This window comes from Brachyhypopomus gauderio, unplaced genomic scaffold, assembly GCF_052324685.1.
Source record: "Brachyhypopomus gauderio isolate BG-103 unplaced genomic scaffold, BGAUD_0.2 sc47, whole genome shotgun sequence".
Classification (NCBI taxonomy): domain Eukaryota; kingdom Metazoa; phylum Chordata; class Actinopteri; order Gymnotiformes; family Hypopomidae; genus Brachyhypopomus; species Brachyhypopomus gauderio.
Window position 1 is genome coordinate 827,452 of NW_027506873.1, and position 25,316 is coordinate 852,767.

The following is a 25,316-nucleotide window of genomic DNA, read 5'->3' on the forward strand; positions in this document are numbered from 1 at the left end:
CACAAGTCTCCTGTTTTCCACTACACCGGTTTTAAAGGCTTGTAAACAAACCGCTCACAACGAAGATGTAGCAGTCTGTCGCCCTCAGAGCTGATGAGGTAACAGGGCCACGGCACAGATCGTGCAGGTGCAGGTGAGAGCACGGGCCTGCTGGGGAGCCGCATGAAACCAGGCAAAGAGTCGCAGGTTGGCCACTCCTGCCTTAGATGCTACAGAGAACTGAAGAGGCCAGGATGGGGGCAGAGAGACATTTTGAAGGAATGGCTGTACCTCATAATACTAAGGCTCCTAACAACACGTAAGCCAGTGTCTGCCAGCAAGCATGGGGTCACGTTAAGTAACATTTGTTCCAAATCGCCATTAGCCGCATTAGCATCGCGTTAGCAACCCAAGTGTCATTTGGTCAAACTTAGTCTTTATTAAGAACAACCGACAGCTATCTCCGGTCCCTCCCATCAGTGGCGGTGACGACTCATGCAATTGTCATCAGCTCGACGGAAGAGTGGAGAAACAGATGGCCGAGAGGAGGAGAGGGTGTCCAGGGAGTCCAGCCAGTGAAAGAGGAGACTGCCCAGAGCAACAGGGAGACAAAGGTCTTCACATGGGCTCAAGTGACTTCTGCGTCCATGCTTTACAGAGCTCAGAGAGGCGCCTGGGCTGGTGCTGCTAGACACTGATGGACTGCCGAATCACGCAGCGCTCAACGGTCATGTGATCCAGAGGAGAAAACATGAAACGCAATGTGGACGGTGTTGTGCATTGAGGGCATCATCAGAAATGACACAAAAATATCAGTTCTTTCTGCTAACATATTATGCAGCAGGTCCTAAACACCGAAGGGAAAGGCAGGAAAATATATCTGAACATGACTTCTAAATAAACAAGACTAATAAAAAAGGTCTTTTTAAAAATGAGGTCTCTAGTAAAATGAGGGACGGCAATAGATGAAACAAAACCTGTGGCAATCTAGACTCAAAGTGCCGCTCTGGTAGTCTACTGAGACTCACTACTGAGAAATACTGATCCTGAGTTTGACTATTCACAGCCCTGCCACTCTGAGTCAAAGAGGAACACTCAAAAGGGGAGAGAACCACACACACAATCACACACACACACACACACACAATCACACACACACAATCACACACACACACACACACACACACACACAATCACACACACACACACACACACAATCACACACACACACACACACACACACACACACACACAATCACACACACAATCACACACACAATCACACACACAATCACACACAATCGCACACACACAATCGCACACACACACACACACACACACACACACTCACACACAATCACACACAATCTCACACACACAATCACACACACAATCACACACACACACAATCGCACACACACAATCACACACACACAATCACACACACACAATCACACACACACACACACACACCCCTGACCTCCCTGCAAGAGGGCCTCAGGCCTTGTAGTCCACGTCTCGGTAGGGCAGATAATTCCATTGCATTTTTTCCCCCCGCACAACCAAGAGCAGAAGCAGATTCCTTTCTCCCGGTGGCCTGTAATTACAAATCCTTTATTTGATTGTTCATTAAGTTGAATCCTCCCCTGGAAATTGCGATGCACACCCCATTATTAGTGGTTCAAGGCATTTCTCCTCCTGCGTGTGTGTGTTTTCCTCCACCTCTTCAGTGGTGTGCCTCTGTAAAAAACACAGCAGCCCATGTGATATGAAAGCGTTGGGATGGTAGAGACTTTGTTTTAATGGTCGTCTTGGCAGAAACACAGGAGAGGGGAGTAAAGGAGGGGGTGCTAGCAGCGATCAGGAGGGAAATTATGTCAACACTGGCAACATAAGGCCCGCTATTATTACCTTATTATTGCAGATAATTATTGCTCTCGTTAGCGTGATCTGACGGTACACGCACTTATCTGAAGCTGGAGAGAAGCTTCTATTGTGTAACGTATGGAGGACATGGAGAGGGATCCTGGTGCAAAAGCTCTATGTTTTTATTTTGAATGGTGTGAGTAATAGCTCGTGTCGCGGTGTAGCGGTGGTCGGTCCAGTCCGAGGTCGTAGGGGTAAGCAGAGTCCAGGAGGTATCCGTGGATCAGGCAGGAGAGGAAGTCTGGGGAACAAGCAGAGGTCGGTACACAGAAGGAGAATAACCAGGGAATAACGCTCAGTAGTCAACATAGTCGGCAATACTTTGCGTCTAGGAAGTGGGACGGAAGTGATTAAATATGCTAGGAATGTGGGAGTGGTCATAGGGAACATCTGAGTACGAGCCGCAATCAGGTGACATTCCTGACATATTGAAAAATACTGAAAGAGAAATGAAGCTCCGTTTGATGTCTTTTCATGGTCGAATTTCAAATCTTGCATCCATTGGAGTGTTTTCCAAGGACTTGGAAACTTCTGGAGTGTTTGGTCTCAGAAGTCCTGTCACTGGACATCAGGCTCAACGGATGAACAAAATGAAAGAGATCTGGAGTCACTCCACCAGGCTCATAGGCCAGGGGGGAGGAGGTGGCGTGGGACAGCCAGCGGCACCTTCCCAAATATACAACCACCGCTGATGCGAGGTCAAGGTTCACCTGGCGTGCACCACTGAGCACATTGCCAAAGGAATTGGAACTGCGTTTGGATCAGCCGCGGGCCACAGCTGTAGTTCGCCCTCTCCACCAGCACAGGCTCCTGCTGTGAGGGACACCACATCTCAAAATTCCACTCAAAGTCCTGTCCTCAAAATCATTTAGATTTAGGTGGATTAGATTAACTAATGTGACAGCCAGTAAGCCTTCTTTTAAGCCTGAAAATTAACTTACAAGAATACAGTGGGAGCAACCACAGTACATGAGATCTTTTAAAACCAAACAGAAGCTCTATGGATGACTCAAACACCTACAAGACGAGCACTAGTCTCCAAAACACAGATGGCCACAAATTAACCTGCACAAAAGTATTACATGATATGTATGACGTGTACAATCCATGGTCCAGCTGTCATAACGGTTGTTTAAATAGAAGAAACTGTGGGAAGCCCAAGGTGTCGTGCAGCGTTGGCAAAACACAACAGTGGGCGTCGGTCACCTCTGTTGGAGGCAGCAGGGAGGCGGAGCCTAACCCTCCCCACTGAAGTAGCACTACAGCCTGGCAACCAGGGAACTGAAGCAGATGTTCCAGTTTGTAGCATTCACAGCTGCACTACCTCCATCTGCAGATACACACACACACACACACACACACACACACACACACACACACACACACAGTTCTGGGCGGGTTAGAAGAGGGCCAGAGTCCCTGTCACAACGTCCTTGGACCCACTAAATGAGGCGTGAAACACAATTTTGTGAATGGCGATAGAGAGGCAGCAGCAGTAGCTGGTTTACACTTTACAAAACCAGTGATAGTGTGCAGGGATGGTGGACAAATAGTTGCCCCCTCGATGAATATTGTGGCACCTTGATGGACCCTTACTCAGAAAAATCCTATATCCACCACTCACACACACACACACACACACACACACACAGTCACACACACAGTCACACACATACCACCTAGGTACATGTGTACAGCTCTCACACCTAGAGAGAGACACTTCGCCTCTCGTTTCAAACCAATTAAAGCTGCTCCTTCTCCTGCCAAATAGGCACAGGAATGGAGAGAGAGAAATGGACAGATATATATATATATATATATATGTGTGTGTGTGTGTGTGTGTGTGTGTGTGTGTGTGTGTGTGTGTGTGTGTGTGTGTGTGTGTGTGTGTGTGTGTGTGTGTGTGGTGTGTGTGTATTGATTGCAAGAGCACCAAAAGTCTGGTACACACACCTTAAGTCTAAAGGAGACATTAACTTGCGTTGAAAGTGGTTAACTGATTTCAGGCTAATTTGCTGGATTGAGCACTGTAGCTAATCCACACTAAATCTGAAGTTTAATAGAAAGATGCCACTCAAAAAATGGAGGTCTCCATTACAGTTTTTTTGCAGATACTAAGACCCAATTTCTTTTTGTCAAAAGTTAATACACCACAGCCATTGACACACAGACAACAGACAAAACATCTCACACTTTTGGAAAAAACAAACGCTTCAACCAAAACTCTTTCAACTCTTGCCAAAACCACATTATTGTATTGTGTGACAAATGGAAAACACTACTACCATGTGTTTGAGTGTTTAGTTTGTAGTCTGCTGTGAAGGTCTGTCAGAGATCTCACATATACATGAATATTCACAAATATTGAGGTTATTTTTGCATATTCAGTACACTTACTCTGATCTGTTATGGTTACTTGTCCTCTTCCTCATTCTTGTCCTCTTCATCGTCATCTCTATGCAGTACTGGAATCCATTGATGTGCAAACCAAGATTTAGAAGTGTTGTAACCTAGTTGTTTGTAGGTGTGGCAGTGTTTTCCAAAAGAAACACAAGGTTTTCAGTTTTGAACATTGTGTCTTATGTAAAGAACTGTGTTTCATGTTTTGCAAAAAGTGTGTTTAAGAATTTCTAAATGAGTGTAAGGCAGAGAATGTGCTTAAGGTTTAGTGCACCAGGTCAATAGATAGGCTACATGGGTTAGTGTTTTCAAAAATTGTGCTTTAAATACCACTTTTTGGGTCTTAGTAGTTGCAAAAAACAAACATATCTGGATTTTGATACACGTGAGAGACTGACATGTTTTGGCCGATTGATTCACAAATACATGGCACATGCTGTCCTTGTCTGTCAAAGCTGCATTTGCATGGTGACCCCATGGCCCAGGGAAAACAGCATGGTGTCTAATAGTGTATGAATGTCATCACAGAAAGAGGTCATTGATAAGAACCAATTCAGATAAAGATAGATCATCGATTACACATAAGATGGACAGAAACAAATTGGCCTGTTTAGTCTTTAGTCCAGACGTGTTTAAGTTCCCTTATACTTGACAGGCGGCTCCTGTATCGGCTGCGGGTGCTTCTGTCTCTAAAACTGCTGGCAACTATGTGTGCTTGTTTTGACCTTTAACATTTCACACTGTTAGGGTCGTGTAAGTAAAAGGTCTAGGGTTGCAGCGGTAACCGGTTTCAGGGTATACCACGGTATTAAAATGCACGGTTATCATACCGTATCAGCGGCGAAAGTGACGTAATCGCGTTGGCTAGCCATGCGTGAGGGTCTCACGCGCTGTCGATTCGCAAGGTCGTGCAGCTCTCGAAATTTGTAACTTCGCGTGTGCCGTCTCAGCGCAATGAACAAAGTCATGTTTGCAGGATTCATACACCTATACAAGGTGGAATTAAAGCACTTATATTAAAGCACAATATTTCCCAGCACGTTAAACTTAATCAAGTTAAATATTTACATATACTCGAAATGATTCGAATTCACTTTTTTATTCACATTATTTAATGGTTGTTTATTTTCAAAATAATCTTAACGTCTTCACGTTCTCTCATGTTTTGTCCTGGAATTACAAGAGTTAACGTAATACAAGAGAACTGTTCAGTCAGACAGCTATTTGTTGTGAAACGAAGTAGTTACAATTTCAAGCATTTTCAAGTACTTTAGCCTAAATTTCAGCACTTTTCAAACCTGAAACACAAAGCAACATTAAAATTCGTCAGGTAAATATTCCTTCCTCCGTTTTTGAGGGGTGTTCGCGGAGGTTCGCGTGAGGTGTGCGGAGTCACGCCCTACGATCACTCGCTTTTTAATGTCTTTGCTTTCACTGGATGTGAAAGACGCCATTAATTTATATGATTTCATTTTCAAATTCTGACGTGCCTGTTTTTCATATTGTAGCGTGGGTTCGCTAGGAGGGCGGTACTATTCCCATAATCCCTTTTGTGTCATATTTGGTCGCTAAGTTTAGTGTTATAATGTCTGTAATGTGCTTGTGATAAAATGCTACGTGATGAATGTGTTTTAATCGATATATGTATGAGTGTTTTTAATGTGCCTGTCAAACCTTCCACCCCCGTGTGTCCGTACTCATTCGATACCCTCACCCATTCAATGTATGTGGGAAGTCTCAGTTCACAAGCATTACCCTTTGTTGTTGAAAAGAGGGCTGCTTCCTAATAAAAAAGTAAGCACGTGTTCAGAATGGCTCATTCCCTGAATCAACCCTCCGCACTACAAGCTACAATATGTTAAAACCAGACTCGGTGTGAAAGCCTTAATATAGAAATCTCTATTGTGAGGATCATGTCAGAAATAAATCCTCTCTTTCTGCAGTATCTGGTTATATTCCAACTTGGCAGTAAAACGGACGTTTACAACAGTTGTTGATCAGACACTGACCCAGGCTCAGTGTATCAGATATTAAATAATTTAAACTTAAATAATTGTAGGCCTACTGAAATCCATGATTTAGGTTTCTCTAAATCAAATCAAATCAAATATATTTGTATAGCGCTTTTCACAACATATGTTGTCACAAAGCGCTTTCTCTAATTTTGCAGTATTTATAAACACGTGTACAGCTTATTTTTTTAAAGGAGACATTTTGTATAGGCCTACAATAGTTCCAGCTTTCTACAATAAATAGTTCATTGAACAAAAATAAACTTTTGTTGCAATTTCTTTAAGGGTCAGTGTATCTTTTAATAATATATGTAACAAACTGTGATACCGTGATAACCATGATACCGCGGTATTTCCTGAGACGGTTATCATACCGTGAAAATCTCATACCGTTGCAACCCTAGAAAGGTCATTAAAGATCTACATTAAAGACTCCTTATTTTTAGCAGAATGATTTTAACAGAATGATTTATGTGTCCCTGTAAATGTGAGTGTGCAAACATGACTATGCATGTGGAGAGAGAGAGAGAGAGAGAGAAAGAGAGAGAGAGAGATATGTTGTAAAGAGGTGATGTAACTGCTATAACATGATGATGGCTCACTGAGATCAGCATTGGAATGATAAACACTGGTGTTTGATGTGATGTCAGAGACTGCACTCTGTTCTCCCTTACACGCTTTACAACTTTTGCCCACAAAAGGAGAAACGCTGGCCCATCCTAAATGGTGGTTGAACGGCTCCCTCTGGTGGTAGTCTTGCGCATTACAGCATGGTTGTAAAAGGTAGGTTGGTAGGTAGGTAGGTAGGTTGTAATCCAGACACTACAATGTTATACAATACAACACAGTGCTACATTTTCAAATTCATATGCAAACATGCCAATTAACTAAGATTATTAAGATTAGATAGATAGATAAATACTTTATTGATCCCAGAGGGAAATTCTTGAATAATGTAGTATAAGTTAAAATAAAATTAGCATCAGCATCATTGGACTTGTGTCTGTGTGACCCAAACATATAAAAACTCCACAAGACTCATACCCTCTCCTAACAGCTCAAATGAACCCATCTTGAGAAGCAAACTCTACCAGGGCCTCTGGGGAGTGTGGGCACAATTCTGCCCCACATGCAGGTGGGCAAAGAGACCCACCTCTGGTTCTGTGTTTGACCACAGAGAGGGAGAGAGGTCCCAGGGGATGGGGTCTGCCACGCACAGATGAGGGCAGGACGTGGGTGGGATAAGGGGGGGGACAAGGGCAGGACACAGATGGGATGAGGGCGGGTCATGGGCAGGAAGAGGGCGGAACACAGGCGGAATGTGGGTAGGACACGTGAGGGAGGGAGGGAGAGGGGGAGACCTTGCACAGTAGGAAACTTTCAGAGTTGTCATCAGACTCACAGCTAAACACGCTGATTATATTGAGAAGCTCATCGAAAAACTGCCTGTAACAGCCATCTGTAATAACGACCTATCTCTGCCCCGGCCTGAAACGAGAGTATTGTACAGCCAAAAAGAATTAAACACCATGGTAACACACCGGGCCGCGTATAGTTATTCATACATTGTGTCTAAAAGTAGCCCATTCATTTACCCATATCATAGGCTTGAGGGTTATGAATGAGCAAGCAGAGCTCGGCAGTGAGATGAGTAATTACTGCATGCACTCTGCGTGGCTGCAGGACGTATGTAAACACGGTTTGCAGCTTCATTTCATGGTAAAATTAATTTTTGGAATATCGAAACTTTCTGGATGAGGATTGTGCAGCTTGTGGCCTCGTCATTAACAGAACAGGTTGCTATTGCTTTATAAGAACAGGGAACAGGTGAGGGACGTGGAGAAGTGGGGGAAATGGGCATTGCCCCAGTGCACCCTGGGAAGAGGGCAGTGTGGATTGCCCAGGCAGAGTCTGTGTTTCTCAGTCCATCACTGTGGCTCCAGTTCTTAGAATAGGACCTTGCTACTACAAAGAATGATACACAGAATCCTGTCAAAAGGCAGAGCAGATGAGCCCTGTCTGTCTCACGCAATAGTATTTTCATTCTGAAATTTGCTGGAATTAAAAGGGACATGGTGCATCATGGTGTCCCATTCCAATTCCGCGTCTCGTGTGGACAGTAGGTGAAGCCTGGTGAAGCATGCTGAGAGGTGATTCGCTGAGCTGATGACCTGTCTCCTTCATCCTGCTCATGTGACTGTCGATGCCGATATAGTTCCAGCTGGAAACACGGGAAACCTTTCATTCTCCACGGGTGGAATTTAGAAATCATGAGATTTCTTTGTACTGCATCTCAGACCATCTTATATCCAAAGGCCGACAGCTCCAGTGCACCGGGCCGCCTGCCTTTGATCAAAGAGACGGCAGCAAATGGCAGCAAATGCAATCTGGTAAGATGGGAAACACCACAGCAGCAGAACACGTTTCATGGTGGACACAGCAGCTCGCGGGCCGTGGGAACAGAAGGCATTCCACGATCCCTACACCATCCCTCCCCACACACCTGTGGGCCTGATCGACATCACCTAGCAACTACGACAGATGAGGACAGAACACTGCAAAAGACCAGCGGGCTCTTTAGGAACCGCGGACCAAAGATGTCTGGACATGGACGTCCACCCGACGTGAACGCTTTCACCCATGAAACCGTCCATCTGAATGACAAAGAAACAAAAAGCTCTTGTCCATTCAGAACCTGCCATCAATAGAACATGAAGGAAAAACTCACCCGCAAACTCATGAGGCATAGGGCCTTTGTGCTACGTGGACTGCTTGTTCGGCCATCCTCGAGGGGATCCACTGCAGTCATCCCCCTGGGCATGTGCCCCAGCAGACGAGGGTGCCCAAGCGGAAGTAAATGGCCTGTAAAAGCCCACCATCATGGGGACTTAATTAGAGTCAACCTTGGCCAGTGGCCCCGGGGTAATGAAGCAGGGTCACCTCTGCTATGACACCGCCCTGCCTGTCGGATCCACACTGACTCACTCCGCTAAACTCCACTGGCTGGTTCTGGCCTTAGCAGAGGCATCACGGTGGAGTCCACAGTTTAAAGTACTTGCAATAAATAAATAAAAACAAACAAACGTTTGGAAATTGGCATTTGGAATCACAAGTTGGTCTGGTGACCCTGAGAAACAACTGAAAGAGTCTAGTCCTCAATGCCCCTATTGACAATGATGGTGTTGGGGACCGATAGTGTACTAACCCAAAGCAAGAGCTTTTAGAACTTCGATAGCTTTGTTTACATGATATTTGTTTATAGATACTGAACAACAGAATGAACACACACTTGTGTGTTGGCTGCCACTAAAATGAGAATGTGGCTCGGAATAAATACATGTATAAAATGGTGTAAACAAAGGCGCTTTAACTGCAGAGGGTCACTTTAACATTGCAAAGAACCATCCTCCACGCAGCCTAATCACCCACCCACACACACACACACACACACACACACACACACACACACACACACGGACAATCTTGTGTAGAATGCTGATGAAGTTGTGTGCTTGTCTGGACTCATCTGCATCCTCGTCCCACACTTCATCCCCCCAGCAAGGACACCGCCATTGTGCCCTGTACCCTCTCGAGTCCCCTCCCAACACAGGGCTTTCTGTTAGCGTCACACTAGAAATGCTGCTTTATTCCTGATGGCTGTGTATCGCAGTTCAGAGCAGCTGAATGTTTACTATTCACAACACAGGATGCTTACAAAAGAACCAACAGTGTTCCTGCAGCCATCTTCTCCTGCATGTCTTCCATTGAGGAGTACCGAGTAAGAAAACATTCCCACCTTTGGGGAGTTTGTCGGCCACCTCTGGGGAGTGCGACACCCACGTCTGGGGAGTGTGAAACCCACGTCTGGGGCAGCCACAGCAGTGCAGACCCCCCACCCCCCCCCCCCCCCCCCCCCCACACACACACACACACACACACACCACCCCCACCCCCACCCATCACTTCCTTCCATTCTACTTGAAGAGGAAGTGGTGTGTGGTGCTCTAGGGTCTGCTCTCAGAAGGCTTCCTGTGTTTCCATTGCCTTCCCTTCATGCTCTTAGAGGGAACATTACGGCTCACTGGAACCCAACCAACATATCGGGCCTCTACCCTTCCCTGCCATCCACACCCCACACCCTGTCTCAGGACATCCACACCCCACACCCTGTCTCAGGACATCCACACCCCACACCCTGTCTCAGGGCAGAAGTAAGATGAAGGATGGTGATGCTCCACTCTGGGTTCGGGTCTAGCCACATACAATCTGAGCCAGGAAGGAGATGATTGTGCGGTCTGGGAGAGGCCAAACGCAGACCATACTCAATGTCTCGGCCAAGAGAACCAGGGAGACTGCAATGAACCTGGGAGACATGATGACTTGATGAGCATTGGTGCCCAGAGCTCTTCATGCAATAGTCGAAAGAGTCATCTCAAGAGTAATCCCAGAATGCTCCAAGAATCTTCTGTGCAGGATTATATCTATATTTAAATTTTACCCACTATAGATCATGAAGACTACAATCAAATCAATATAGAGATTAGGTTTGGATACCAGGAAGGTTTTGACTTTAATGTTTAGACACTGAGTAACATCAGTATCAGATTACTAATCTGAGATTAGACACAAAGATGGATGGTAGACGCATTAAACATATGCCACGTGTCATTAAGTAACCACAACCCACAAGCCCATTTAGCAGTATATTGCCTAGATTAGTTCTAGCACATGGCAAATTATTAGCTTCTTTAAGATTCCAAGTCTTATAAAAAAAAAAGAGTCTCATTAAATGAACAACTTGAGTATGTTTGTATGGCTGCTCTGTGCCTTTTCCTCCTGTGCTGCAAGACATGATTGCCATGTGTTGATGGACCAATGAGTGTAATCTTGAGAATGGGGGAGGGGCAATTCAGATGATGCTGCTAAAATGAACAAGTGCACCTAACAGATATTGAGCGTTATGCCCAGGAAGAATCCCTAATCAGTGCCTGGATCTTGGTGCTGTTACAAAACCCTTAACAGAGACCCCGGCTCATAATGAATTTTGAATCAGAGTATGTTTGGGGAGAAAAAGGCTTTCTGCTTTTACTCTACTCTGAATCAGGTTCAGGTGAAGTTTAATCCAATAACGTCTAAATGCCGTATGTGTGTGACACAAAGCAGGCCTTACCTGTTGTTCCAGCGATCATATGCCAGCCTGTGAGGATATGACTTGTACCTTTCATATGTGTATAGTAATGTAAGGGTGCTCAGAGTGTGCGTGCATCATCAAAGGTGAGAACAACCTCAAGCAGCCAGATGTGTATGAACAGATGTACTAGTGTGTGAACAGATGTACTAGTGTGTGCAGATGTGCAGTGGATGATGCTAAAACCAGTGTCCAGGGGTCTGAGCTGCATCCAGTAATAACAAAAACAACCACACCCCCATAAGTGGATAGCCCCGCCTACCTTAGGCCACTTGGGGTTGAGCAGGCGGGCCTTGATGGCGTCATCCAGGGCGGTCTGGTAGTGGCCCAATTTGAGGTGGGCCGCGGAGCGGTTGCTGTAGAGGATGCAGTTCTGTGGGTCAGCGCGCAAGGCCTCGCCGTACAGCTTCACGGCAGTGTGGAAGTCCCCGAGCTGGCACGCCTCATTGCTCTGCCGCACCTTCTCCATGAACTCAGCCTTGGTGAGGCCTGGCCCTGCCACCACGCTGCCACGCGGCACTCTGCCCAGCGCCCGTGGCCCCAACAGCAGAAACTGCCCAAGGACGATACAAGACAAGTGTTAGCGGCGGGCTTCGGGTTGCAGACATTCTTTGGCACGTCCGCGGTTAACGAGTAACTTATGGCAAGTGGAACCTGATGTGTTTTGTCGGTTACTTCAAAAGAAGACTACAGTGGTGGTGGTGGGGGGCTGTAGGAGGTGGGGCTTTACAAAAATGTCACAACAATGCTACTGGACGGCTCCGCCTCTTTTGTTGGCTCCCTGGTCCTGAGGGAGGAGCTCAACACTGGCTGCTGCTGACTTTAGAGTATGCAGGAAATTTATGGCAAGCCACCTCAGACCTTCACATCTGGAGAATCCCCAAGTGCAGGGAGGGGACAGGTCAAAACAGAGAGGAGGGGTGGGGGTAGAGGGGGAGGGGCCAGAGCAGGGAACCACTCCCCACATCCGTTCTCCTGTAATCTCTGGCACAGGCCACACCCCTCCTCTGAAGGCACTCTGGGATAGTGCAGCAGGGTAATTACTTCCAGAGGGGAGAGAGAGAGAGAGAGAGAGGGGGGAGAGAGAGAGGGAGAGAGAGAGAGAGGGAGAGGGAGAGAGAGGGAGAGAGAGAGAGGAGAGAGAGAGAGAGAGAGAGAGAGAGAGAGAGAGAGAGAGCACAGTGTGGCTCTGGGACGAGCAAGAGTGTGAGACCAAGGAGGAACAGGCCAAAAGAAATGCCGAAATAAGAAAGGAAGAGTCTCCATTTAAAATGAATAAATAAATAAATAACCTAAAGGAAAAATCAGACAAGGTAATGTGTAAGGGGCATATGGACCGCTGTGGTGTAGGCTTACTATAATATACAATCAGACAATCAGGGGTTGTGGGGGTTGTGGGGGTTGTGGGAGTTGTGGGGGTTGTGGGAGTTGTGGAGGTTGTGGGGGTTGTGGGGGTTGTGGGGGTTGTGGGGGTTGTGGGAGTTGTGGGAGTTGTGGGGGTTGTGGGGGTTGTGGGGGTTGTGGGGGTTGTGGGAGTTGTGGGGGTTGTGGGGGTTGTGGGAGTTGTGGGGGTTGTGGGAGTTGTGGGGGTTGTGGGGGTTGTAGGGGTTGTGGGGGTTGTGGGGGTTGTGGGAGTTGTGGGGGTTGTGGGGGTTGTGGGAGTTGTGGGAGTTGTGGGAGTTGTGGGGGTTGTAGGGGTTGTGGGGTTGTGGGACAGTGAGGCCTAGCCTGAGAGTTAAGCGATAGATGAAGGCAAATGTTTTTGCATCACCCCCATTACACACACACACACGCACACATGCACACACCATACACACAAACACACACACACACACACACACACACAAACACCATACACATGCACACACACCACCACCACCACCACCACCTCAGAGCAGAACAAAACCAGAACGTTCTAACACCACATTTGACGTTACTAGTATTTCCACCATTTTGCCATCATAATTTTTATTTTCTTACAAGACATTTAGAAACCAATTTGAATTTCAAGTCACATTTTAGAGGATTTATCCACATATGAATACAGCAAGATTGCATTAATGTGACTACGAGTCATCTTGCAGTACCATAATGCTGAAGTCTAGCAGACTGTGTGTTGGGAAGGTCTGGCTGAAGAGGCATGTGGTGTTATCCAGGCCCAGACACAGATAACAGCACAGGGAGGGTTTGTGCTGGCTATCCAGCACATGGGAAGTGGAGAGAGCTAATAAGAGCCTGAACGAGGTCATTCAGACAGACAAACTCAGCCATGCTGATTCAGGGAGGCAGGCGAGAGGCATTCTCAGCTGAAGCAACAGAGCACAGACCTCATGCTGCATCATTACACACACACACACACACACACACACACACACACACACACACACACACACACACACACACACACACAAACTCACACTCACAAACTCACACATACACACAAATACACACTCTCATACAAACACACACACACACACACAGACACACACACACGGATACACATTCACACAAACAGACACACACAAATACACACACCACACACACACACAAATACATACACACACACTGTCACACACACACACAAATACATACACACACACTGTCACACACACACTGTCACACTGTCACACACACACACCCCAGAAGAACGTACGCATCACAGCGGGTATGTAGTACGCATCACAGCGGGTATGTAGTACGCATCACAGCGGGTATGCAGTACGCACCACAGCGGATATGCAGTACACATCACAGCGGGTATGCAGTACGCACCACAGCGGGTATGTAGTACGCACCACAGCGGGTATGCAGTACGCACCACAGCGAGTATGCAGTACGCACCACAGCGGATATGTAGTACGCACCACAGCGGATATGTAGTACACACCACAGCGGATATGTAGTACACACCACAGCGGATATGTAGTACACACCACAGCGGGTATGTAGTACACACCACAGCGGGTATGTAGTACACACCACAGCGGGTATGTGCAGACCTACAGCAAGAACAAATTCACAACACATGTAGGTCAGGATGCCTGTTTAAGAGTTACAAATATAATCTATGTAAACTTTATCCAGACACAACAGCTAGCTATTGAAACTGTGGCTATTCTCAATGTCTTGCATGTTCTTGGATGGTAACCAGTTTATGAAGACATATTTTACTATATATTTTACATTTCTCAAACACCTGTTCGAAGACTTTGCACAAAACAGAGCAGGAATATTTCTGTTATTGCAAGCAGTGAAAGGTTAGTCAAAAAGATCTGGTTTTAGCCCATCAGATTTAGAGCACTCTGCAGTTTTCTCCTGCGTGGTTCTCCTCATATTTAATCCCTGCCTCTTCCATCTCTCCCATCTTCAGACAGCTGGGCTGAGACACTGACTCCATCTGCGTACTTGTTCCAATATCACTGAGGGCCTCAGCTCATAAAGGAGGAATTTGCAACCTGCTTCATGGGGTCGGTACAGCAGAACAAACACTGCAACCCTCTCTGCCCCGGTGCTCCAGGCCGCCGCCCACCCCTCTCGAGACAGGAGGCATTCCTAGTATAATGAAAACAAGCCTCAGTGTTGGTAGACCACGGAGCCATCGGGCAGCTGATAAAGGAGCAGGCGGCAGAGGACGCCACAGGGTTTCGCTTCCTTACGCGTGCCTGTCTTCTTCTTGCCAGTCCCAGGTCACGCAGCACGTCCCAGGAGCCGTCAAACAACACTGTGCTCTTCTGGTATGAACTGGTTGCAATGACATTTTGATTGATTTTGAATACTACGGATATCATCAAAGATGGTAGAATAATACATGTAGGGACCAAAACATCTCAGCTTTCCACGTTTTTTAGGATTTCTTTTAAGCAGGAGGAGAAACCACTTTTATAAACAACTACACCGACATCTACACCCATCTCCTGGCACTTGGAATTGCTCTGTGATATTCAGGTGCAGAAAGCTTAGTTAAGTCATGGCAGCAAAACATGCCTTGGCTGGAGTTTATTTCCTGTTATGTTGGGGATGCTTCTGATTTCAGCTATATGGCCCACAGTGAGTCAGGAAATCAACATTTTGGCAGCAAAAGTATTGCTTTGTATGATTTCGAAAAACTTCCAACGGATTCACTTAACAGGCCTTATTCATTGTCATTTAGGGGAATTCCTGGGAAATTAATATTGCCTGTACCCATAAATTCCTAGACACATCTTACCTCCAACCTGACAGCTTAGAGAGGAAAATCCTCCACTGTTACTTTTATAATAAGTGTAATGACCAAAGCAGAAGCCAAGGGTTTTCAGTGTAATCTTAAAAAGAATGATTGATACTGAATTCAATGCATATGTTTTAGGTTGAAAGAACCCATAGACTTCACTATCCAGTGCTAATTATCCATCTTTTCCTAGTGTATGAGGTACTATTGCTCTTTTTTTTTAATAGGATAAATGTTTTTTTTTTATAATTATTAACAGCAGTTATCTTCCCACTGAATTCAGTCTTTAATCCTAACTGCTAGCTGCTGACAACTGTGATCAAAAATCAACGCAGATATGACAAAGCATTGGTCAAAATCTCACTTCGGTTCCAACCCCTGGTGTGACACTTATATACCGGACTGCTAAACTGTATACTTCTATCAAACACAGTATAACCTACTTGTATCAGACATTCAAATAATAACAGTAGATTCAAACATAATACAACACAGAGGTATACCTCTATCAGACACTGCATACCTTTATCAGACATGTTATACTTCTATCAGACATGTTATACCTCTATCAGACAAGGTATAGGCCTACCTCTGTCAGACACAGCATACTTCTATACAGTACTTCTATCAGACATGGTATACCTTTATCAGACATGGTATACTTCTATCAGACACTGCGTGCCTTTATCAGATACGGTATACTTCTATCAGACTACCGACGCGGTTCCTCTGCAGGGACTAAACTTGCCATGAGATAAAAAAGACAAAACAGAAGCCAGACACAGACGCGGTAGCAGCCCCCATCCAGCCCACCGTTCCCGGGGCGAACTGTCGTAAGGTGCTACTGCCCCATGGATTCATTGCAGTCTCTATTCACAGTGTAATAAGGGACTTTATGATATTAGGGGAAAGTGATGCGTGGTAATGAGACTAAAGGAATGTCAAGAGCAGTTAGGCTATTCAAAGGGCCTCTCTCATGCGAACTGGCCGCTTACTGAAGCCCAGTACATTTAAGAGTTAAAGCTCAAACCTTTTCGTCCAGTTCCTAATTTGTTCGCTATTTCAAGTCCAGTTTTAGAAGTTTTCGTTGTAAGTTCAAGGCGTTCCAATAGTTTAATAGTTAGAACAGGATCACTGTATGGAAAGCGATGCAATATTAGCAGTACAATAGTAGCACCTTGTTTTTCAAGAAATGTGTTGTGCCATGCAATTATGTAGGTATCTGACCCTAACTTAGCAACAATACATAAATAAAATGGAAAAATCAAAGTAGCTTTAATAGTGTTAATTATTGTGTGAGTGTCCTGCGATACTGTTTAGCGCTTACAAACAAGCTGTTGCACGAATGCAAGAAAGCGTCGAGAACCGTTAACTTGCGCGATCCAGTGTCTGGCAGAAAGTTCCTAGACACGATAATACACTCATATTTCACACATGGCCCCTTACCTTTTCTCTTCGTGTTCCTTGTTTCTCCATCCTGTCCTGCTTAGATTTCCAACAACAATTTGAAACTTTCAGCCCATGATAGGTATCTCTCCAAACCGACGGAGAAACGGTCTGTGAGAGTATTTGGCAGCGCAACCGACTGCAAAAGGTAGGGCATGTACAGTTTTGCAGAAACGTTCAGCAGATACTCAGAAAAAGTTATTCACGGAGAAAGTACGCCATGTTGTCAAATCCGCTTTCCTCGCGTTTTCCCTTGTAGCGGATTTCTCTCTCTCTCTCCCTCCCTCCCTCTCTCCCGGTAGAGGCGGTTCACAGTTGCATGGCTGCAGCGGTTACGGGCTCAATTGCTATTGGTGACATGAGAATGGAGTTGAGTTACTACTGCAGCAAGGTTCTGTGCCACTGCATGTCTGAGTGCTGGGCCACCTGTTGACTCATTGCGCTGTGTGGTAGGCCTCACGACAACGTAAAGCTGTGTTATCACAGTCTGTTTGAGTGCATTGAAATCATAACGACTGAGAGACTGAAGAATAGTAAGGTTTCTATAGGATTATATATAATTACATAAAAACACAGTATTGACCAAAATACATTTTAAATAGGATGTTATGTAGTATATTGAGTAGTGCGCTTTCATATGTAATATATGTAACAATCATACGTAATAATCTGCACAATATTACGCTTTACAGTTTTTACAGTGCATTACAGTCGATTTGGTTCATTTCTCAGATAAGAACTGAAATTCTCAAAACAGTTCATTCAGTCTCCACATCTGCTTGTCACTTGTGCACATCATAATTGCATTTCTCCTTGTGTTTAACATTTTGCAAATGCTTTTGTACATATTGCAAATGGACATGGACAGTTGTCTGTTGATTTTTACATTAACAGTTGCTTATGACACGTTTATCAAAATGTGTTGTACGGATTGTCTGTTGAATTGTCTTACCCTCCCAAACATTTAGTCTTTAGGTCATCGCTAAGATCATTATATGCAAAAGTGCTGAACATGTCATAATCTCTAAGGCAGCATTTTACATTTATTTATAGTTTCTTTTTTTGTTACATTTTGGTAATTTATCCTAATTTGATTAAATTGTTTGCAAGTGAACATTCAGTTACAGTAAAAAAGGGAATTGGTGAAGGCTTAGATCAACCAATGGTCTCAACCATAGGTCAGAGATGCATCTCATGAACCTTTACTGTAATTGGCAAACATTTATAGACGCTAAACACTGCAGTATCACAAAGTCTCAAAATGGAAAGACAAGGCCATGTACAGGACGAACAGCCAAGAAGAGGGGTAAGACTGTGTCGTGTAAGGCTGAAGGGACAAAACAGTGAAATAAGGGCAACAATTGTGGACCATGTTTTACATGTAAGTCATGGTCTTACAATGGCTGAAGCTGGTCGTTGGGTGCAGCTGAATTATGGAAGAACAACTGTGTCTTCAGTCGTTCAAACATTTCATAGAGAAAACATGTATGCACTGTAATTCATAAATGTGCTCTCTGCTGTAATACTGCACACTGACAAATTCTGATGTTATTAAATTTTTTGTTTTGCATTTTTGCATTCTTATACCATATAGGATATCAAAACCAGTGGGGAACCGTCAGGGCCCTCTACGCCCTCTCAGAGGGCCTAAAATATTCTTAAAACATTATATATATAATTATCCAATTTTATTTTATCTACTTACAGTTTTACAATCGACATCTAAACAATTACAAAAATATAAGCAAATAAAATATTCACCCGTGTCTATTCAATCTGTGTTGGAAGGTGAGGGGTTAAGTGGAAGCCTGTGAGCCTGTGTCTCCCCCTATCAGGACTGTGATGCCCGCTGTTCGTTTACAGAGGGCCTGGCAGTTATAATTCAGCGCAATACCAGTTTCAAATGACAGTAAAATTGACCAATCATATCTTCCCTCTTAGTGGGCGGGCTTAACTGTATGATAATTTCCGCCCGCTGTGGCGACGCTAGCTGTCGTTACCCTACCGCCGCTAGCTAGTTTCGATTCGGCCCTTTGACGTCCTCATTTACATATTCCGCTTGCGAGAACCACGGAGCTGTGAAACCTTATTTTGTTTGGAAACTTATTTTGCTTAACAAGTTATCTAGTACAAATGTTATTTGAACGCACTACATGCGTTTCTAAAGCTATACTGTCGGTTTTTTCTTTATTCTTTAGTGCAGTTTATTAGGAGAGGAAAAAAAATCGGGGGGGGGGGGGGGGGGGGGGGGTGTAGCGGGCCCAGGTTTAATGGTCACGGTTCGCTACTGATCAAAACTAGCTCATAAGGGTAGCAGAGGTTCCATTTTCACACAACAAGAGGAGGCTGTATGTGCTTAGGTTGTTTTGAATGTGTAGAATAAGTTTTTAATTTTGCAGTTTTTCCAGTCAGTTGTCGGTCTTTTCTGAATTTCAATCAGATTTGTTTTTGTCAACAAATTGCAGTGCGAACAATACAGTCAAACAATATTGCTGTACAAATTTGATTCCAGTCCAATTTCTTGCTATCAGTCTCCCATGCAGTCATGTAGTGTAACTGTGTTCCATGTAAGTTTGTATGTGTGTAACATGTATTTGATATACCACAGAATGTGCAGCGTTCTTGAAATCAAAAGCTTAGCTAGTTTCCATCAGAATATACAGTCTGCACTGACTGCGACTTCTAGTTGCACTGACAACATGACTAAGTATTTTGACTGCCTTGTTCATAGGCAATTGCACACAGACTAGATATTCTGATGGCACTGACAAATTGACTGACCTAAATATTTGATTTTGGGGCAAAAACTAAGAATTTTGAGTGAAGTATCTGCTTTTGCAGGTATTTCATTGAGTTTTGCTGTTTGCACTAACTGTTTTGAGAAATGCACTAGTTATGATGCCAATGTAAAGCATGATGTGAGAAATGAACCAAATCGACTGAGAAAAACTAATACAAGTAGCCGCGAACTGGAAAAGCCTCGTCCATACATTAATTATATCTCCCTGTTTGTATCCCATGAGTGACAAGTCAAGAGAGAGACGCCAGTTGCACACTGACACTGCTGAGGGTCTAACTCATCATGTGATCCCTCCGCGACACCATTGACACTACTGAAACGTGAAAAAATAAGTCCGCATTGCCATAAAGATGGAGCAGTCTAAGCCAGGGTCTAAACAAACTACGAAACGTAAAGGTGGCGCTGAAAAGCTGAGAAAGAAAGAGGTTGCAGAGCTGCAGAGGTTACTCACAGAGAGAACAATGTAGGTTTCAGTAGCTTTCCAGTTTTTTTTCCCTTGTATTTTGTCAGGGTCAAGTTGTTAAGTTTGTTAGTTATTTTGTTATGCCACATACAGTTGTGATCAAATTTATTCAACCCCCAATGCTGCGAAGGGTTTTATGGAATTCAGTGCACATTTGTAATTGTGTTCATAATGAAATCTTACAAGGACTTGTTAAAGAACTAAATGCAACTAAGATAGCATCAATTTTTTATGTCATAAAGTATTAAATGGCTTTTTTGTGATTTCTTCATTGACACAATTATTCAACCCCTTTACGACTACCACTCCTAAGAACAGAGGTTCATTCCAGTGTTTTCCATCAGGTATTGAAAACATCTGTGGATGTCAATGAGCAGCAATCAAGCATGATAAGCACCAATTAGGCAGATTTAAAAGGACTGTGATACTCAGCTCCTTCTAGACATCTACTGGTGTGTTTCCAAGCATGGTGAAGGCAAGAGAATGGTCCCAGAAGACAAGAGAAGAGGTTATTGCTCTTCACAAGAATGGCAATGGATATAAAAAGATTGCGAAGTTGTTAAATATTCCAAGAGACACTATCGGAAGTATCATTCGCAAGTTCAAGTTAAAGGGCACAGTGGAAACGTTACCTGGTCGTGGCAGAAAGAAGATCCTGACAGCGACTGCTGTGCGCTACCTGAAGCGTAATGTGGAGAAAAATCCCCGCGTGACTGCTAAGGAACTGAAAAAAGACCTGTCAGATGTGGGCACTGAAGTTTCAGCTCAGACAATAAGGCGCGCACTGCATAACGAAGACCTCCATGCCAGAACGCCCAGACGCACCCCCTTGCTGACTCCAAAGAACAAGAAAAGTCGACTGCAGTATGCCAAAAGTCATGTGGACAAGCCACAAAGGTTTTGGAACAGTGTACTGTGGTCAGATGAAACTAAATTAGAACTGTTTGGGACAATGGACCAGCGCTATGTTTGGAGAAGGAAGAACCAGGCTTATGAACAAAAGAACACCTTGCCTACTGTGAAGCATGGCGGGGGGTCAATTATGCTTTGGGGCTGTTTTGCTTCTAATGGTACAGGAAAGCTTCAACGTGTGCAGGGTACCATGAATTCCCTTCAGTACCAGGAGATCTTGGAGGAAAATGTGATGGAGTCAGTCACAAACCTGCGGCTTGGGAGACGTTGGACCTTCCAACAGGACAATGATCCGAAGCACACATCCAAGTCCACTAGAGCATGGTTGAACATGAAAGGCTGGAACATTCTAGAGTGGCCATCGCAATCACCAGACTTAAATCCAATTGAGAACCTCTGGTGGGACCTAAAGAAGGCAGTTGCAGTGCGCAAGCCTAAGAATGTGACTGAACTGGAGGCTTTTGCCCATGAAGAATGGGCTAAGATACCCATAGGTCGCTGCAAGACACTTGTGTCAAGCTATGTTTCACGCTTGAAAGCTGTCATAACTGGAAAAGGATGTTGTACTAAGTACTAAAAAATAATGTCACTAGGGGGTTGAATAAAACTGATAATGATGTGAGCACAGTAAAGACATTTGTGGTTATTCCATCATAAATATTATGTTATGTTTGTCTAATTTATAAGTGCCTCTTTGATATAATTGTAAATAAGATGACTGAAATGATCAAAATCAATGTCAAACTGGCCAAAACACTTTATTTCAGTGGGGGTTGAATAAATTTGATCACAACTGTATGTAATCATATTACTGCTGGAAGTAATATTGGCCATATGACAATAAAAGCTGTCATATGTATCATGTATAGATTCATATACAGTATGTATATATATATATATATATATATATATATATATATATATACACACACACACACACACACATATATATAAACTAGGGAGTTTTTCCTTGCCACTGTCGCCCTTGGTTTGCTCACTGGGGGCTAGGACTCGGCACTTGTAAAGCTGCTTTGTCATTTTTTTACATTACATTTTTACATTTATGGCATTTGGCAGACGCCCTTATCCAGAGCGACTTACATTTTTATCTCATTTTTATACAAGTGAGCAATTGAGGGTTAAGGGCCTTGCTCAGGGGCACCTCAGTCATGGCCTCAGGTCTGGGTATCGAACCCACGACCCTCCGGTCACAAGACCAGTTCCCTAACCACCAGACCATGACTGCCCTTTGTGACAACAACTGTTGTAAAAAGCGCTATATAAATAAAATTTGATCGATTGATTGATATATATATATATATTGTGACATGGGAACAGAGGCGGCCGAAGGCTAAATAAATAATAAATAATAAAGACTGAATGGTCTTTATTATCCATCCAAACCAACATGCAAACAGAAAAGTTTCTATAACACAAACAAGGTCCAGACTACTGTGATGACAGAGAGGTCCAGTATAGAGCTCCAACGGGGCAATGTGCAGCACTGGACCGAATGACCTGCGGGGTATAAAAAGGTGCACAACATAATTAATGACAGGTGCTAGTAATGTGGTGACTGGGACCGAGGGAGTGGTTTGGTGCTCGGGGGCATGCGCTGTGAGGTAGTGCGAGCTGTGGCCTGCGCCCTCTGGCGGCGACCCGGCCTCCCCAACTTGACAGAGGAGGCAACGTTCCAGGGGTACAGAGGTGGTTGATGGCCGAACACGCACTCGAACGGCGTCTTCCCCGTGCTGGAATGGGTAAGGGAGTTTTGTGCCTATTCAGCCCATGGCAGCAGAGTGCACCACGTGTCTGCATGCTCACTGCAGTATGCGCGCAAGAACCGTTCTACTTCCTGGTTGGCGCACTCCACCTGTCCGTTGGCCTGAGGGTGATATCCAGATGTTAGGCTGACCGTCACATTCAGTTTAGACAGGAACTCGCGCCACACACGCGAGGTAAACTGCGGGCCCCTGTCTGACACGATATCCTCCGGCAGACCGAACTGCCAGAATATGTGCCGAAACAGAAGATCCACCGTCTCCCACGCGGTGGGCAGGCTAGGCAGAGGGAGGAACCGAACCATCTTCGAGAACCTGTCTATTACCACCAAAATGACTGTGTTACCTTCAAACGGAGGGAGATCGGTGATGAAGTCAAGGGCGATGTGTGTCCACGGCTGTTCTGGCACAGAGAGAGGAAGGAGCTTGCCCGCTGGAGGCGTCTTCGGCAGCTTGCTTCACGCACACACTGCGCAGGAGGCTACGTGGTTCAACACGTCACGGTGTAACCCAGGCCACAAATACCTGGCTCCCAATAACTGGGCTGTCTTGGAGGCCCCGGGGTGTCCTGTTCCCACCGACGTGTGTGCCCAGTTGATAAGGGCAGTGCGCTGTGCGGGAGGCACGTACCTGCAGTGCGGTGGACAGCTCAGATGTGGATTCGCTGCAGCAATCGCCCTGTCAATCTCCCAATCCGCGGTTCCTAGGAAACACTCAGGGCTTATCACCGGCTCATCACTGGTGGAGTCCTTACTGCCCGGGAAGGACCTGGATAGTGCATCCGCTCACTGGTTCTTCTCCCCAGGCCGGTACGTAACCTGGAAGCGGGATCTGGAGAAGAACAATGACCACAGAGCTTGGCGAGGCATGCGTTTGGTGGTTTTTATGTATTCGAGGTTCTTATGGTCGGTAACGACCGTAAAAGGATGTCTTGCCCCCTCGAGCCAGTGACACCACTCATATATATATATATATAATCAATTTTAGGAGATGAGAAACCTGATGCACCTCATGTCCAGTTGTCTACAGAGCCTTACTTACCAGGCAACAGTCTCTTCATCACCCGAACCAGAAGAGGAGAAAGTCCACATAGCGCCACCGGAGCCCTACGGAGGAAACCCCGACAAGTGCCAGGGGTTTCTACTGCAATGTGGACTTTACTTCACGTATCGCTCAAAGCAGAGCGATAACGCGAGGGTTGTGTATGATATTTCACGCCTGACCGGCAAGGCCTTGGAATGGGGGGCAGCCTTAATGAAAAGTGAGTCACCCCTCCTGTCTGCTTATGACTCTTTTATTGCAGAGTCAGGGCAGTACATGTGGACAGAGACTTCTGAAATTGCGGCAAGGTACACGCCCTGCTGCAGAATACGCCCTGGACTTCTGCACTTTAGCGGCCAACACGGGGTGGAACGACGCCGCCTTGGTGGACGTTTTTGTAGCCAGTTTGCGACCTGAGTTGCGTGCTGAGCTGGCATGCAGGCAGGAGGGGTAGAATTTTAACCAGGTAATACGGTTGGTGAATACATATGACCACCTGATTCAGGAGAGAGGCATTTGCGCCCCGCATAGCCCAGCTCCCGTAACCCCCGCACAGCAAAGTTCCAAGGAAAGCCCTATGGTGGAACCCATGCAGATCGGAGAGACGATAGCAGCCAAGGAGACTGCTCGCCCGAGCAGTGGCAGAGCTCGTGTGAGCAACTCCTTGACTGAACCATGCTGTGGTGTCTTACAAAGGTTGTTTTGTGGGGGTTTTCGCACTAGTGGACTCGGGAACCTCGGTTAACCTAATGGACCAGAGCCTGGCAAAGCGACTGACACTCAAGCTGCTGGAAGAACGAGGCATGCGCATGCACTGGACAGCTGGCCTGTGAGCGGGGGGGGGGGGGGGTTATACAGTACTGCAGCATAGCAGAGGTGGGACCAAGTCAGTGTTTTGCAAGTCTCAAGTAAGTCCAAGTCTTTATCCTCAAGTCCCGAGTCAAGTCTCAAGCAAAGACAGTCAACTCAAGTCAAGTCTCGAGTCAAGACAAGCAACCGTCAAGTCAAGTCCCACGTCTGAAACTTGGAATTTCAAGTCCTTTCGAGTCTTTTTTTTTTTTTTACAGGCACCAACGCTTTACGAATGCTACGCTGATGCGATTCTTTACTCGTTTTGTTGGTGTCCGCCAGCCAAAAGATGACAGATCATTTACATTTTAT

General features: G+C 45.3%; 1 protein-coding gene across 4 annotated transcripts in view; it reads right to left on the bottom strand.

Moving 5' to 3' along the window:
- Positions 1-17,525, bottom strand: part of ttc28 (tetratricopeptide repeat domain 28) — a 273,831-nt gene extending 256,306 nt beyond the window's left edge. The window contains exons 1-2 of one of the 4 annotated variants that reach the window (XM_076986485.1): positions 17,159-17,525; positions 11,768-12,058 (exon numbers count right to left, since the gene is read on the bottom strand). In XM_076986485.1, coding sequence (XP_076842600.1) covers positions 11,768-12,058; positions 17,159-17,188 — 321 coding nt within the window. In that variant the 5' untranslated portion in view covers positions 17,189-17,525. The remainder of the gene's footprint in view (positions 1-11,767; positions 12,059-17,158) is intronic. The other 3 variants (XM_076986484.1, XM_076986490.1, XM_076986486.1) reach the window with 3 other exon arrangements.
- Positions 17,526-25,316: the final 7,791 nt, after the last annotated feature.